Below are 17,347 nucleotides of genomic sequence, written 5' to 3' on the forward strand. Positions count from 1 at the left end.
CCATTTCTCTTCAATTCTGGCTTGATGGTTTTCCCTTTCTCCCCTTCCTCCCCTTCCTTCCCTTCCTTCCCTTCCCTTCTCCTCTCCTCCACCCTGATTTTTGAGACAGGGTCTCATTAACAGCCTAGGCTGGTCTCAAATTCATAATCCTATCTCCGACTCCCATAGTTCTAGGGTTACAGGCAGTTAATACCACTGCTGATCCTATGCGGCCTTTTCCTTAAAGACATATTTGAGGTTAACTGTCAGCTCACAAGTATATTTGTTTGATTTTGTTTCTCCATCCCTTTTCAGAATTGCTTGATATGATGATATAGGGGGAAAAGAGGACCTTTTAGTCCCTTCAGTTAGGTGTCCTGGGTCACCAGAACTTTGGATAGCCTTAGTTTCCTCTAGCATTATCAGTGTTGAGGACACAGAGACCCAGCTCCATGATATCATCCTTAGCAGAGTTTCCCTAAGCTTTTAAAGGACCTTGACTCAGGTTCAACGAGCACTCCAGAATTCTAAGAATGTCAAGCCTAGCTGATATAAGCAGAATTGAAGAGTTTATTGTTATTTCTTTAAAATTGTGTGTGTTCGTGCACATGCATGCACATGCACAAATGCCACTGTGTGCATGTAGAGGTCAGAGAACAAAATTTGTGGAGTTAGTTCTGCTTTTATGTGTGTTCCAGGGAATGGTTCTGGTTTATATGGCAAGTGTCTTAACTACTCACCTATCTTGCTGGCCCTAAAGATAGTTTTACAGAGATGGAAGCATGAGTGTCAGGAGAAAAATAAATGTACCACCGAGAGCATGGGTGTGGGTTTCTCTAAGAGAGAGTCACAGAAAGTAAGACATCCCCAGATAGAGAGATGGGCTTCTCAAGAGAGAGTCACAATTGTCTCAGCATTAGCCCTAAATACCCATTTGGTAGCTTGAAAGTTACCATCTCAGAGAATTGCTAGAAAACCTTAGTGGTGTTTGTTTTCCCTTGGGAAGTCAGATTATAGGATGGCTCTGGAAATTCCTTGGGCCCAATTATAATCTGATAAAGTAAAACTAGAAGCTACTAGGGTTGCACAAAGAGTTTAGTACGCATCCTTTCCCTATAAATGGGGTTTCTGATGAGATTCCTAGAAACTTCTAGGCTTAGAGCTAGAAAGCAAGTGATAAGGGCCTTAGGTACTTGTTAATTGTTCTGAAATTCTTTCTTCTTTGCTAGCAGGAGCCTGGATTTCTGGGTAAGGATATGCAGTCCCTTAGCTCCCAAGATTTTTCCTGTACTGTTTCAGAGCCGGAGACATTTTCTTTCCAGTGTCCCATTTGTTTGCAGAGAGAGCAGGGAATCTTTGGTCCCTTTCCTGCAAAGGGATGTTTTATTTTCCAGTGTCCTTTTTATTTACATATATGGATTTGCAGGTGCTTGGCTGAGTTATAGCTCTGGCTAGGACCTTCCTGACACTTTCCTATTATTTTTTTCATAGTTGGCATTCCCAGAGTGACACAGAGTTCATAGCAGCAGTTAGCAATTCAGCCATTAGTTTATTTCTGTGGTCCTTTGGCTTCTTTTATCCTATCCCCATTATTTATGATTCTCAGACTCCTATGTGCCTATTTGTTAGTCTTCAGGACCTGTTTAAAGCTTCTATAGTATCTGTTGCAAAGAAATACTTGTCTAGGAAGTCCCTTCCTTCTGGTGATTCAAGGCTAGCAGTTGTGTACTTTTTAAGGGCCTCAAGAAGCAATCCAGGGAAGAGGACAGAAGCAGTCTAAATAGAGCCAGGGTTAGGAATTAGGGAAGATAGGCTGAATGAAGAGTCTCTGGGAACTGGGAAGTGAGTTAGAGGATCTTTATAAGAAAAACCAAAGGTAAGAGAAGTCACCCCTGCTCTTTCCCACAAGACTTCCATTGCCTATGTGGTAAAGGCATAGAAAAACAAGTTACAGAATGAGAATGAATGATAAAATCAGAAGCTGAAGAAAGTACACTGTTTAAAAGTACACTGTTGTAGTCTGGCTACTTGGGTGACTGAGATGGGAGAATCACTTGACTTGAGTTCAAGACTAGTCTGGGTAACATGCCCATACTCCCTTCTTTCTTTGCTTCTTGTTTCTCAGTTAGCTTTTTATAGTTTTGTTTTTATTTTAGATAAGACCTTGCTATTTGATCAGACTGGCTTTGAACTCTGTCCTCCTAATATAACCTCAGTATCTTTTAAGAGTTAAAGAGGCTGAAAATGAAAAAGTGACGTGATAGTACAATGAAAAATTGATCTAATATGAAATAAAAATGCACTGAAATCAAATACTAAGTGATTGGTATTCCCATCTTCTTCAGTCACCTAGCCTCAGTTACTTTGACCTGTGCTTGAATAATTTCTGGAAAGTTCATACTCTGGAAGATAACCAATAATACAATAATTGCGTCATCATGAATAATGAACCCTAGAGAGCGGGTGAGGTGACTTTGTGGATAAAGAAGCAGCACAGCTTTTGATTGGAGAGTTGAAATAAATTATAAAAAAGATGTAACAGAGAGCTTGGATTTTTGTTTTTTTTTTTTTTTTTATAAACATTACATTAAAAAATTTTACTTTCATTGTTGTTGGAGCTTGGGTATGTGTATTAGAGGTGAGTGGAAAACTTGTCCAAGTCAGTTTTCTCCATATATCGTTTGAGTCCTTGGAATCTGAAACATGTTATCAATTATGTAGTGAAGAGTGCCTTTACCTAACTAAGCCATGTCACCAGCCCAGTGAAATAATGTTTTTGCTGGTCTTACAGTAAAAGTTTAGAGAGCAGGCAAGATTCTGACGAGGAAGAAGTCCAAAGAGGATGTGGAAAAACTTGCTTGCTTATGAAGGGGACTGTTGTATTAAACTGATTATTATGACTCATTCAGATGTAGAGGGTTGCTTCTGTATGAGGAAAGACGAATCTCTCTAGGAATTGGGTTCCTTGGAAGTGACGGCTAGAAGACTCTTCTTTAGTATGATCATATTCCCCCTACATAACCTCTCCGGGCTATTGTCTAGTTTTTTTTTTTTTTTAAATGAGTTAGTGTAGGTTATACTATGTAGCCCAGGCTAATCCTCCTAAGTGCTAAGTACCATCATGCCCATTTTAGCTTTGTTTTTTTGTTTTTTGTTTGTTTGTTTGTTTGTCTTAGTGTATGTACATGCATGCCTGCATGGGCGTGTTTAGACCAGAGGATAGCTTTCATTTTTCAGTAGTTAGTTCTCTCCTTCCACCATGGATTGAGGTGTACTAGGAATTGAACTTAGGACATCTGGTTTATGGGTAAATGCCTTTACCTGCTGAGTCATCTCTCTGGCCCTTAGCCTTGTTTGGATATTGTGGAAGGAATAATGAATAGGAGCGATGGCTTTCTGCTTATCCTTGTAGAGTTTTTGTTGTTGTACTGTTCAAATTTGATTTGGACGTGGTTTTGTTTGTTTTGTGTTTTGGAGGGAAACAGCCTCTTCTAACCTCAAAAATCTTTGAATGCTAAGATTATAGGCATACCATCACCATGTCTAGCTTGTCCTGTTTCATATTCTTTGTGTGTGTTCATGTATAGCCATCCACCTGCCCCAATCTATATTTTAGACTCACTTGTATTTTCATTTATGCTCACCTCACCCTTATATCTGGTATAGACACTCTGACACAGTGCCTTTTGTATTTTTGCCTTCCTTAAGCCCTATGGTTTGATTAGTAATGATAGTTTTAAAACAGCAATAAGCAAGAATGTGTTATAGTAACAAAAGATTGTGATATTGGAGAAAAAGGAGCTGAGAGAAAGCAATGGAAAATGAGAAACAGTAAAGATAAGTCCTACATGCACACATGTGTGCATTTCTACACATAAAGTCTTATAGAGAAAGAAAGTTGAGAGGAGTTTATTTCAGAGAGAGAGAGAGAGAGAGATTGATTTTTCCTAAAATATAACACTTGAAATTTTTATTTAAAAAACGTAATTAGAGTAGGCATTGATGGTGCATATATGTAATTTCAGCATTTGGGAGACAGAGGAAGGCCTACAAGTTCAAAGTCATCTGTGGGATATTTATCAGATCCTCTCAGAAAAGTAAAAAGAAAAGGTTGTTTAAGCAGATTAATGACACTGATCAAGCAACAGGATATGATTTTACACTCACCAAATTGACAAAGTTGATGTGTTGTAGATAACTACCACATGTGCTCTTGAGCATGTGTAACGGTGGTAACCTTCAGACATTAGGAAATGTCTAGACTGCTTATGCTACTATGATGAAACTTAGATGGCATTAGTTTATAAATAATAGAAAAGATTTCATAGTTTAGGTAACTGGGGAGTTCTAGGTTAAGTTGCCATGTCTGGTCAGTACTTATTGTGCCTCACAGAACTTGTATCTTGTTCTTGTTGCATCCTCACATAGAGGAAGAGGGTGAAGAGATTAATTTCTTCCCTATTCCCTGTCCCCCTTATGAAGTCACTACCTAAAGGTTCTACCTCCTAATATCTTTGAGCTAAGATTTTAATGTGAATTATTTAGATCATAGCAGAAGCACAGAAGAGCAGAAAAGAAGTTGCTTTAGTTTTTATCAAAGTATCATTTTCTTTAAGTGGCATTATATATGTAAGTAATAGATTCTACGATATAGTGCAAGATCTAGTAGCTATGATCATTTCCAAGCAGTGATTAATCAGAGTGGCATTTTGGGGTATCTATAATTATTTGTTATTTGATTAAGTCCATCAGTGATAAAAATCGCAGGTAATACAGAATACAGTTAGATGTTTACATTCATAAATAAGAAATGATAAGTTTTAATTCAACGTTAATCAAAATTAACATTTGTGCAAGCCTATAAACATTTAAAAATATTTAGATTTATTTTATGTATGTGAATGAGAGTGCACATGCCTGATGCCAGAGGAGGTCAGAAGAATGTGCATTAGATTAGGTGGTACTGAAATTATAGATGGTTGTGTACTATTATACTGGTGCTTGGAACTGAACCTGGGGCCTCTGCAAAACCAACAACTCCTTTTAACTGATCAGTCATCTGTCTAGTTCTGTAAGTTTGCAAGTGAAGAAGCTTGTGAATCCTAAGCTGGGTGGCACATGCCTTTAATCCTAGTACTCAGGAAGCGGAAGCAGGTACATCTCTTTAAGTTCAAGGTCATCCTGGACTACTTAGTTCTAGAACAGTCAGGCTTATGTAAAGATATCCTGTCTAAACAAAACAAGAGCCCTAGTGTTCTATAGTAGTTATACATACAAGCCCCAAAATATGAACAGTCTAACCTCATTCGTGGTATTGGAGAAGCAACAAATGAATAAGTGTCTAAAGATTCCTTAGTAAGTAATATATAGATTGTAATATGTTCATTTTTTTCAGAATGCAAAAAACAATGATTCTTTTTATTTCATTATGTATTTTATTAGCACTGTCATTCATGGAATATATAAAGTTCACAATGCCATCCTCATATAATACAGAGCTTCAACATCATAAAGCAGTAAGAAATGAACAGAGGCATTGAAATACATTTACTGTGGGTTGAGTCAAATAATGAATAGATTTGAAGTTGAAGACAAACTTTAGTGTTCTCTCAAGAAGATAAAATAATGTCAATATAATAATAGTTATGTAAATTATAATCATATCACACAGAAGAGAATATCTTGTTCCACAAAAATACTAGCAATAATTACATAGATGTTTTGATTTTTGGCTCGTGTCAAATTAACATTGCTATAACATTGATCATTCTACCTGAAATATAATTGCATTCATAGCTTATTTTCCAAAAAACTCTTTAGTGAATTTTGTACAAAATATTTACTAATTCATATCATGTATATGGATAAGTGGTGTGATATTTATGATAGTTCTCAAAATGGAAGGTTGGTGAAAGTTTTGTATAGTCTTCATATTTGAGTGATTTTTTTCTTTTCTTTTTTTTTAATTTAATAATTTATAATCATTTTTTTATCCCCCCCCCCAGTCCACCCTCTTGACTGTTCCATATCCCATACCTCCTCCCTCCATCTTTACAAGGATGTCTCTAATCCCCCAACCCCCTACCCCCCACTCCACCAGACCTCCCCACTGCCTGGGGCTTCCAATCTCTTGAGGGTTAGAGGTACATCGTCTCTGAGTCCAAAATGGCAGTCCTCTGATGTGTGTGTGTGTGTGTGTGTGTGTGTGTGTGTGTGTGTGTGTGTGTGTGTGTGTGTGTGTGTTGGGGACCTCATATCAGCTGGTGTATGCTGCCTAGTTGGTGGCCCAGTGTTTGAGAGATCTCGGGGTTCCAGGTTAATTGAGACTGCTGGTCCCTCCTACATGATTTTTTTTTTTTTTTTAAGAATTATTTATTTATTTCATGTATGTGAGTACATGCAGCTGTCTTCAGACACAGCAGAAGAGGGCATCAGATCTCATTACAGATGGTTGTGAGCCACCATGTGGTCGCTGGCAATTGAACTCAGGACCTCTGGAAGAGCAGCCGGTGCTCTTAACCACTGAGCCATCTCTCCAGCCCCATGATTCTTATATACCTAAATTTAGGATACTGTTCATTCAAGGGAAAGAAGTAGGAAGGAGTATTCACTCTAGTTATAGAAAGGACTTTAAATTAGATGTATAATATTAAAAAACACTTGGTTTTGCTAAAACATTGAATCACGTTTAGTTTTGCTGGAAATACTACATTAAAATATCCACACTGAGGTTACTAAAGATAGTTTCCATTTTAATAAGCAAAACAATCTAGACATTGTGTATATGGACTTTGTTAAACTATAAAACCAAATTTGACCCTTTTACTATTCTTCATCTCATAGGAAGTAAATTAGCACCTGTAACAGCACAAAGAACTTTAAACACATGATGAAAACATACTTACTAGATTGCTTGACTATGATAACAATTTTGTTAGATTATACAGCATATTCATAGAAAGTTCTAATTAGTGCAAAGATAGAACCATATTCATTTAATTTAACCTTTTTTTAGACATTTTTTCTGTGTAGCCCTGATTATTAAGTCTTTGCTTTCAAAAACCTATGATTATTCTGTGACATTAATTGCCTGATTCTAACAATTATTGATTTATTTTGGAAGTGACAAGTTCACTATATCTTACAAAATGAGATTATATTTTAGACATTGATATTACTAAATAATTCTAAGCATTACTTTATAATCCAATTTTCTTAAACATATAGTAGTCTGTTCTCTTTAGGCATACAAATGACTGTTATTGGTGTTACTGTTTCATTTTAATGCTATTTATCATTAATGTATAATTAGCACATTTTATTGTTTAGACAAGTTTTGAACTTATGTCTTAGTGCCTCACTGAGGCTACCTGAGTGCTTAGATTGCAACCATATGAGTGGCCTGTTGAGCATCTTAGTGCAGCTGTGTGACTTGTGTCTTACCATTTTAAATCACGTTGTTTTGTTTTTTTCCCGTTTAGGATCGAAAGTTAACAAAATCTGAAAGGCAGAGATTCAAAGAAGAAGCTGAAATGTTAAAGGGTCTTCAACATCCTAATATTGTTCGTTTCTATGATTCCTGGGAATCCACAGTAAAAGGGAAAAAATGCATTGTTTTAGTGACTGAACTAATGACATCTGGAACACTTAAAACGTAAGTCAATCAATATTTTTCCAGATAATCTCTTGTTTTAGATCTACTTTTTGTTTAGCCTATCATGACAGAAATAATCCTTTCAACCTTTATGATACAATGTGTTTTTCCTACCCACAAAATTGTCTTGTGTATATTATTTTAAATACAGATATTATTTATTGGTAACTATTGGAATGAGTTTGTTGTGAATAAACCTAGTTAATTTTAAGTCACATTGATTGGTATTTCTAAAATTGAGCAGTTTCAGGATTAAAAATCAATGTCAAGGTTGCCCTCTAGTGGTTAAAATCAGATTAACAGGTAGTTGTGAACCACTAGACATGGATACTGAAAGTTGAACTCAGGTCCTCTGAAAGTACTTTTAACTGCCTGGTCATCTCTCCATCTCTCTCGATGATGAAGATGGTAAGGATGAGGATAAGGATAGATGATGATGATGATGGTGATGATGATGATGATATTCAGACTCCTTTTTTATTCATATACCTGCTTCCTCTACTAGACTTTACTTTGTCTCACAGTGTCTGAAACTTGATAAATACTTTAGTGGTTTAAAGTGTTGTGTGGTAGTTGTGTATCTATCTACAACTTGAAATTCTTTTCATTAATACAGATACTTAGTTGCTTGTCAGCAGTCTGTAAGGCCTATGTAATAGCAGAGTACAGTGGTTTTACTTTGAAAAAAAAAAAAAAAAAAAAAAAAAAAAGCCATGATATATGGAGCTAGAGCAAAAGCTTAGTGGTTAAGAGCACTTGTTCCTTTGCAGAGGACCCATGTTTAATTCCCAGCACTCACCTGGTAGTTCACAAACATCTGTAATTCCCATGCCAGGGGATCTGACACCTTCTGGCTTCTGTGGACCCCAAGCTTGCATGTGGTGCACACATGGATACACAAGCAAAAACATTGATGAATCTACTAAGGTTTTTTTTTTTTTTTTCTTTTTTTTCGGAGCTGGGGACCGAACCCAGGGCCTTGCACTTGCTAGGCAAGCTATCACTGAGCTAAATCCCCAACCCCTACTAAGGTTTTCATGATCTATTTTTTATTCATTTGTAAATGTACATATCTGTGAGAGTATACCATATGTATGGAAATCTTTGCGGGGGTGGGTGAGAAGAGGGTGACAGATCCCTTAGAGCTGAAGTTACAGGCTGTAGTGGGCTGGGTGCTAGGAACCAAGATTACACAAAGAATCTCTGTCTTCGGGGGCTTGGGGATTTAGCTCAGTGGTAGATCACTTGCCTAGCAAGCGCAAGACCCTGGGTTCGGTCCCCAGCTCCGGGGGGGAAAAAAAAAAAGAATCTGTCTTCAAAAACCCTAAACAAAGAAACAAATAAATGTAAAATGTAATGAAAATGTTAATAAATACAATAAGTAAGAGCTGGGCATTATGATACACACCTTTAATGCCATCACCACAGGAGACAGAGTCTTTATTATGTAGCCTTGGCTGACCTGGAACTTGCTATTGAACACCAGATAGATCTAGGACTAAGCAGTATTTGTGCTTCTACCTCCAGAGTGCTAGAATTATAGGCACTACACCATGCAGTGTAGTTGATTTGTTTAAGAAGAGGATGGAGGAAGAAAGAAAAGAAGGAAGAAAAAGAGAAGAAACAACAACTATATTAGAGTATAACTCAATTAGTTCTTATATAACATGCACAAAATACCAGACCCTGGATTGATTCAACCATACCACATAAACTGGGTGTGTTGATGTATAGCTGAAATTCTAGTTCTTTGGAGGTTGAAAAAAGTTCAAGCCAGTCCAGGGTATATGAGATACTATCTTAACAGTATTTTTTTTTTTTTTAGAATTATTTATTTTACGTATATGAATACACTGTAGCTGTCTTCAGACACACCAGAAGAGGGCATCAGATCCCATTACAGATGGTTGTGAGCCACCATGTGGTTGCTGGGATTTGAACTCAGGACCTCTGGAAGAGCAGTCAGTGCTCTTAACCTCAGCCATCTCTCCAGCCCTATGAGATACTATTTTAAACAAAACAGACAAATGAAAACTATAGTGAAAGTCTAGTGTGACATAGGCAGAATCAGGAGTTCAACATAGTGAGTTAAAGGCCAACTAAATGAGACCTGTTCAAATAAAACAAAACTATAGAGAAACATTTTGGGTATAGGAAAAGGGTTGCATGCATGTGAACTGGCTGCAACCTGTAAACTGCAATGTGGAATGTAACATTGTTTTATTATATATCCAAGTTTCAGTGGGAAAGGGTAATCCCCAATAAAAAAATAAAAGAGAAGATAAATCAGTTACATCAGATATGGTGCTTGAGGAAGTAGGTACTAGTTTTGGTATTCACAAAGTGACAGCTGGTAGAGAGAAAGATTAGAATATAACCCATGTTAAAAAAATGTAATTGTCCATAAAAGGGTAAATAAAGTTGGCACTCCAATTAGTAAAAACTACAGCAGCTTTGGTCCTTTGGATGAAAGTAGAAGTCTCTGAAGACTGTTCTCCTCTTTGCCCCACTTCCCGCTCCAAGTTGCTGTCAATGCCTGTACTTTGTACTCATCTCTATCATTTTCTCATATACAGTAATAATATATTAATAATATATATTCTCTATAAATTCTGCTGCCTAGCTAGTGTAGGAAACTCAAGCCAAAAGATATGCCATAAATGAACCCAAATGGAATTTCAATGGACACTGTCATTGTTCATTGGTCACATTGTCTATAGATAAATTTTCAAAGGTAGTTTGAATGAGAATGACTCCCACAGGCTGATGCACTCGGATACTTGGTTCTCACTTGATAGAACTGTTTGGGAAGGATTAGAAGTGTAGTCTTGGGCTGGAGAGATGGCTCAGCGGTTAAGAGCACCCGACTACTCGTCCAGAGGTCCTGAGTTCAATTCCCAGCAACCACATGGTGGCTCACAACCATCTGTAAAGAGATCTGATGCCCTCTTCTGGTGTACCTGAAGACAGCTACAGTGTACTTATATATAATAAATGAATAAATTAAAAAAAAAAAAGAAGTGTAGTCTTGTTGGAAGAGGGGGCAGACCTTGAGCTTTTGTAAGACTGGCACGACTCCTAGTCTTTCTGTCTGATACTTGTGGATCAGGATGTGAGCTCTTAGATGTGTCTGCTGCCATGTCTTTGCTCCACCATCATGGACTCTTAAGTCTCTGAAACTATAAGCCCAAATATATAGATATAGATATAGATATAGATATAGATAGATAGATAGATAGATAGATAGATATTGATATATTGATATATTGATATATTGATATATTGCTTTGGTGATGGTATTTTGTTATGGTAACAGAAAAGTAACTAGGCAGATGATTTCACAGTTAAACAATGAACCCTCTAAACTATGAAGACACACAACCAGAAATTAATACTGGAGCAGTTAAAGATACTTTGGGCAGTTCTGAAAGTAATGTATATTAAGTATTTATGGAAAGATTAAAACGAGCATGCAAACAGTTATATAAGAAGGATTGAGAATAAATAGTAGAAGACATAAAGAAGAAATGGGACTCTATCCTGAAAATGACAGGCACAATTGAACAAAATCTGCCTAAGAGCAAATCATTAAAATGTCATAAGAGTCTGCTCCTGGTATACTCCTTTATATCTCAGTATTCAGGAGGCAGAGACGGGCAGGTCTCCAGTTTGTTCTATCTAATGGATTCCAGGGCATCCAGGGACACTCAGACTGACTCCCAAAGGGGGGAAAAATCATTCTTTGACTATTTCGTATTTGAATATTGTATATCTGATTACTCTTTCATCCTTCCAATATCTTCTCAATTCCTGTCACTCCTCCTCCACCTCCTCACAAGTCTTTTCCCCACATTCATGCCGTTTTGTTTTGTTTTGTTTTGTTTTGTTTTGTTTTGTGACTCGTTGAGTTTAACCCATGTGAATGTGAGTTTGGAATTGTCTGTTGGAGCCTGGTGGGCTCACTAGTGGGTACAGAATTGAAGAAAGTTACTTCTTCCCTTAATCAGTAACCAGTAGTTCAGTTGGGTGGGATGGGGGTGGTGGTGCATGTAGGATCCTGTGAAGCTCTGTTCCCCTATTCATGATTGACTGTTGGCTGGCCCAATCTTATACAGGTGATTTTTGGAATAGTGGAGTCATTCCTGGAAAATAGCATTCTATAGTTATTTTTTGTTGGGTGTTGTTTATTTTTTGTTTTTTTGAGACAAGGTTCTTTGTGTAGCCCTGGCTGTTCTGGAACTTACTTTGTAGACTAGGCTGACCTCAAACTCAGAGATCTACTTGTTTCTGCCTCTTGAGTGCTGCGATTAAAGGTGTGTGCTACTACTGCCCGACTAACCTATATAGTTCTTATCCCTATCTTTGGATTATATAGTTTTCTGTCCTAATTCCACAAGTTCCCTAAGACTTAGAAAAGTTGTTACAAGGTTTTGTTCAAAGTTGAATACTCAGCTCTCACCTATCCTCACCAGCCCGAGCAACTATCAGTCTCTGCATTTACTTTCACTACATTCATTGCAAAGAGAACCTTCTCTAATTAAGGCGAAGAAAAGCATTTGTCTATGTGTATAAACTTAAACATTTAGAAGGTGGTGTGCTCACCAACAGTACCAAGTTCTTATCAGTGAGTGGTTCTCAACCTGTGGGCTGTGACCCCTACAAGGGTCAAATATCAGCTATTTACATTACAATTCATAGCAGTAGCAAAATTAAAGTTATGAAGTGGCAATGAAATAATTTTATGGTTGCAGTCACCACAACATTATGGAACTGTACTAAAGGATTACAGCATTAAGAAGGTTGAGAAAGAACCAGCTTTTAGATCCTAAAACTTCCCAGCTATAAGTTTTTGATCATGTTTATAGAACTCAGGTATAGAGTTCTCTGATGTATAGAAAACATTGTTTAACATTAGTCTTCCACTACCTCTGGCTCTTATAATCTTTTACCCCCTCTTTAGCAATGATCCCTGAGCCACAGAGGGAGGAGGTGTGACATAGATACCCCATTTAGGGATGAGCAGTCTGTAAGTTCTAATTCTCTCTCCCTGTTTACTAATTGTTAGTCTCTGTATTCATCATCTGCTGCAAAAATAGGAACTTCTTGTGAGGTTTGAGAGATGTACTAGTATATAGGTATAATGATAAGCCACCAGGAGTCACTCTAGTACTATGTCTATTTCACAGAACAGTAGTAGTAGGGCCATTTTCCCTAGGGCTTCTAACCTACTAGTACTACTATCTGGCATGGGTTCTGTCTTAAATTCAGTCATAAAGTAGTAGTTGCTTACTCCCATAACATTTTTGTCAATATTGTGTCAATGCCAGTCCTTACTGTAGCTCACATGGGTTCTAAGCTGGGTGGAACTGTTGATTTCTGAAGTATACATAGTACCTTCCTGCACTATTAAAGTTTGTCAGTAGGGATGAAGTTTCCAGCTTGATTTTTCTCTGTCAGCTATGTAGTCTCTTCAGCAGTAGGGGCTTGCCATTGATTTCTGGAGGGTAACCAACAATAGCAATAGCAGTAGGCTATAATGTTGGGGGGGGGGTCTATGGTACCCCTGGTACTGATCATTTTTATTTGTTTGTTTGGTTTTTTTTTTTTTTTTTTTTTTCTTTTTTTCGAGCTGGGGACCGAACCCAGGGCCTTGTGCTTCCCAGGCAAGCGCTCACCACTGAGCCAAATCCCCAACCCCTGGTTTTGTTTTTTTAATAATATTTTTTATTAACTCTTAGAGAACAGCATATCTTGATTATATATTCACCCAATCTCTCCCCATAATCAGGTTTCGAGGATTAAAAAGTAATTAGTGGGCTGGAAAAGATTGTTTAAGAGTTAAGAATACCAGGTTCTCCTGCATAGAACCCTGGTTCAAGTCCCAGCAGGCTCACAACTGTCTATCTTTAACTCTCTCTACTCTTGGAGGATTAGACCCCCTCTTCTGACCATAGTAGACACTAGGCACACACTTGGTGCACAGACATACATGTAGTAAAAAACACACACTTGCCTTTGCTATTAGGCTTATTTAATTGCTACATCCAGTTGTAGAATTTTATTTTAGTTTTACTTGTAGATTTTTGATTCAGATCTGGAATGTAGGATTTCTTTAAAAAAAAAAAAAGATTACTATAAAGATTTTATTTATATCTTCACTTAATTTAACACTTATATTGTACAAGTTCATTTAAAACACATTTCCTAGCTAACACTTGTGGGTTTTTTTTAGATTTATTTATTTATTTTGTATATGAGTACACTGTAGCTGTCTTCAGACACCCCAGAAGAGGGCATCGGATCTCAATTTTTCAGTCAATTAAAGACCCTGGCTTAAAAGACAAGGTGGATGGAAGGATATTCAAAAGGTTGACCTCTCTTTCTACATGTACATGCATGCATGCATGCATGCATACATACATACATAGAGGCTGCTTACATGTTGCTTTTCCTTTATATTCTCATGCCAAATCACCTCTACTTCAACTGGTTTTGTTCTCTAGCTCCTTTCAATTATGTGTGTTTAATTAGGGAAAAAAAAAAAAAACCTAGCGGAGGGGGGTGGGTGGGTGGTGCATGCCTTTAACCCTTATACTCAGGAGGCAGAGGCAAGCAGATCTTCAAGTTTGAGGTCAGCTTGGTCTACAGAGGGAGTTCCAGGGCAGCCAAGGCTACACAGAGAAAGCAGCCCATCTCAAAAACAAAAACAAAAACAAACTAAAAAACCCTTTAAATCATATTTAAGATTACAACTTGCAGTTGTTGGTTCTGCCTTTCCTTTACCATTTTGCAAGGCCATTGCGTGTGTGTATGTATGTATGTGTGTGTGTGTGTGTGTGTGTGTGTGTATAATGTGTGTATACACACATACACATACACACACACACACATACACATACACACACACACACACATTTAAACTAGTTTAGGAATACATTTGTAACTAGTAGAAGCTACTCCATTATTTACTGAAGCAAAATTCTGCCTTTAAAAAAAAAAGATTTATTTATTTATTTAGTCCTTCCTTCCTTCCTTCCTTCCTTCCTTCCTTCCTTCCTTCCTTCCTTCCTTCCTTCCTTCCTATATATAAGTACACTGTAGCTCTCCTCAGACACACCAGAAGAGAGCATCAGATCTCATTACAGATGGTTGTGAACTACCATGGGAGTTGAACTCAGGACCTCTGGAAGAGCAGTCAGTGCTCTTAACCTCTGAGCCATCTCTCCAGCCCCAAAATTCTGCTTTTTAATTATGTCAACAGCAAACTAATTTTAAAGAATACTTTTTTTTTTAGTTATAAGAATTTTTTACGGGGCTGGGGATTTAGCTCAGTGGTAGAGTGCTTGCCTAGCAAGCACAAGGCCCTGGGTTCGGTCCCCAGCTCCGAAAAAAAAAAAAAAAAGAATTTTTTACTAACTTCTACTTTAATAGTACTGAGAGCTGGGGATGTTGTTCAGATGGTAAAGTGTTTGCCAGTATGCACAAAGGCCTGGACTCAATCCCTAGCGCTGCAAAAATGGGTATGGTGGTGCATGCTAATGGTTCTAAACTTGGGAAGCAGAGAGGAGGATCAAAGTTCAAGATCATCTTTAGTTATATAGAAATGTTAGCCAGCCTGGGTTACATGAGACCCTTTCTCAACAAACAAACAAACAACAAAAAAGGTTACAGAGGCAGAAAAATTGCAAGTTTGAAGCTAGCCTGGGCTATATAGTTAGATCCTTTGAAAACAAACCACAGAGAGTTGGTTAAGATCACTTATTGTGGTCATGAAGACAGATCCCAGCACCCAGGTAACAAGCCAGGCAACTGGCAAATACCTGTAATTTCAGCTCCAGAGGATTTCACGGTCTCTTCTGACTTCCATACATGGACAGGTGCATGTACTTCTTCACCCCACATGCATGTGAATATATTCACATAACAGTAAAGTGTTTTTAAAAAAAGTTTATTTTTCTTGTCTTTTGATAGAATTTCACTTTAAACTTATCTCAGTCCCTTAAACTTTTTTTTACTGAGGTTCAGTATTCCAAATTTGATATTCCTATCTTTGGTATGTTAGAATTTAATGGAATTCTTCAAAGCAGAACATCATATCATTGATAACCCATTTGGTTTACTTTGCTTTTTCCAGGTACTTAAAAAGGTTTAAAGTGATGAAAATCAAAGTTTTAAGAAGCTGGTGTCGGCAAATCCTTAAAGGACTTCAATTTCTCCATACACGAACTCCCCCGATTATTCACCGGGATCTTAAATGTGACAACATCTTTATCACTGGTCCTACCGGCTCAGTCAAGATCGGAGACCTTGGTCTGGCAACTCTAAAGCGGGCTTCTTTTGCCAAGAGTGTGATAGGTATGTTTCCAGTGTGCTTTTGGGGCCAGTTTAGCTTCTTGACATAGTTTTTTCTTTAGAAACCTGACCCTACCATATCTTTTCTGACATGAAATAAACCTTTAGGAATTCATAGCTTGAATCTAGTGATCAAGTCTACTTAAATATGAAATGAGGGATTTTTTTAAAATATTAAGCTTCTAAAATCATTTTGAAGATTATTGATGTTTTTAAAAAGTTACATGGAGAGAAGTAAGGTGAACTTCATTGATTTGATATATATCTTATTACTAAGTAATCCTGTTAATACTTAATATTTTATATTCATATTTATACAGTAGGAACAAATTGTTGCTTTTCTTCATTGAATAAATGGAATTTATATATAGTTCAGCTTCAGAAGTGTCCATTGGCTATATGTTCAAGAATACCTGCTGTAAAACTTGATTTGAAAATTAGAACATATGGGAAGGTACAGTGAAAGGCTGGTTTCATCAACTTTCCTTTACTTCCACCTTTTGGAATGAATGATATATCTAAATTAGGTTTCCCAGCTCTAGTCCTCTGGATGTCTGGCTGTAGACAGTCGGGTAGACATACTGTAGCATTATTCCATAGCAATCCTGAGTTCTACCACAATATACTAGTAGCATACTCTGTCTAATTACTCCTAATTGTTGTCACCAAATTTTTCCAGACATGGCTGTCAGTAAGAGCAAAATTAACTCTATTGGGAATCATTAAGTAGTCCAAAGAATATGAATGACCTTGCAGACTTTTTGATTGTTTATTAGAGTCACAGCTGGGAAAAAAATAATGGCTGTTTGATAAGGTTTAGCCCTCTGAACTTAAAAATTATTGCAGTTCACGTTCTGTTCTGCTCTCCAATAGGGTATAATATTAAAAGCTCATTAACTGATAGGTGGGCCAGAATTCTAAGTATTGATAACAACATCATGGCACACCAGTCATTTGTAGTTCTTTATTTAAAGACCAAAACAAAAACAGTGTTCTCATTGGAATATTGTGTAGTTAGGATTTCTTTTTTTTTTTTCCCTCTTTTCTTTTTTTCGGAGCTGGGGACCGAACCCAGCGCCTTGCGCTTGCTAGGCAAGTGCTCTACCGCTGAGCTAAATCCCCAACCCTGTAGTTAGGATTTCTAATGTTGTTTATATGTATTCACATAATATATTAATAGGGAAAATACATTTCAAGCTAAATTGTCATTTTGTTTCTTCATAAGAAGCATTTATTTGTTTGTGACATCTGAAAATCATGGGTTCAACAGTTTTTTTCCCCCAGATCATGCTGTCCATATTGATTCTTGGAACTGAAGTTAAAAATTCTGAAATCATTATAAAATCTAATCTTGTAGGACCA

The 17,347-nt window shown here is 37.1% G+C and overlaps 1 protein-coding gene across 4 annotated transcripts in view; it reads left to right on the top strand.

Moving 5' to 3' along the window:
* The window catches only part of Wnk1 (WNK lysine deficient protein kinase 1), a 124,411-nt gene that overhangs the window by 33,984 nt on the left and 73,080 nt on the right, over nucleotides 1-17,347 (top strand). For all 4 annotated transcript variants that reach the window (XM_032905781.1, XM_032905780.1, XM_032905783.1 and 1 more), the window contains exons 2-3: nucleotides 7,461-7,633; nucleotides 15,768-15,988. In XM_032905781.1, coding sequence (XP_032761672.1) covers nucleotides 7,461-7,633; nucleotides 15,768-15,988 — 394 coding nt within the window. The remainder of the gene's footprint in view (nucleotides 1-7,460; nucleotides 7,634-15,767; nucleotides 15,989-17,347) is intronic.

The sequence above is a fragment of the Rattus rattus genome, chromosome 6, assembly GCF_011064425.1.
Source record: "Rattus rattus isolate New Zealand chromosome 6, Rrattus_CSIRO_v1, whole genome shotgun sequence".
In the NCBI taxonomy this organism is placed as follows: Eukaryota; Metazoa; Chordata; class Mammalia; order Rodentia; family Muridae; genus Rattus; species Rattus rattus.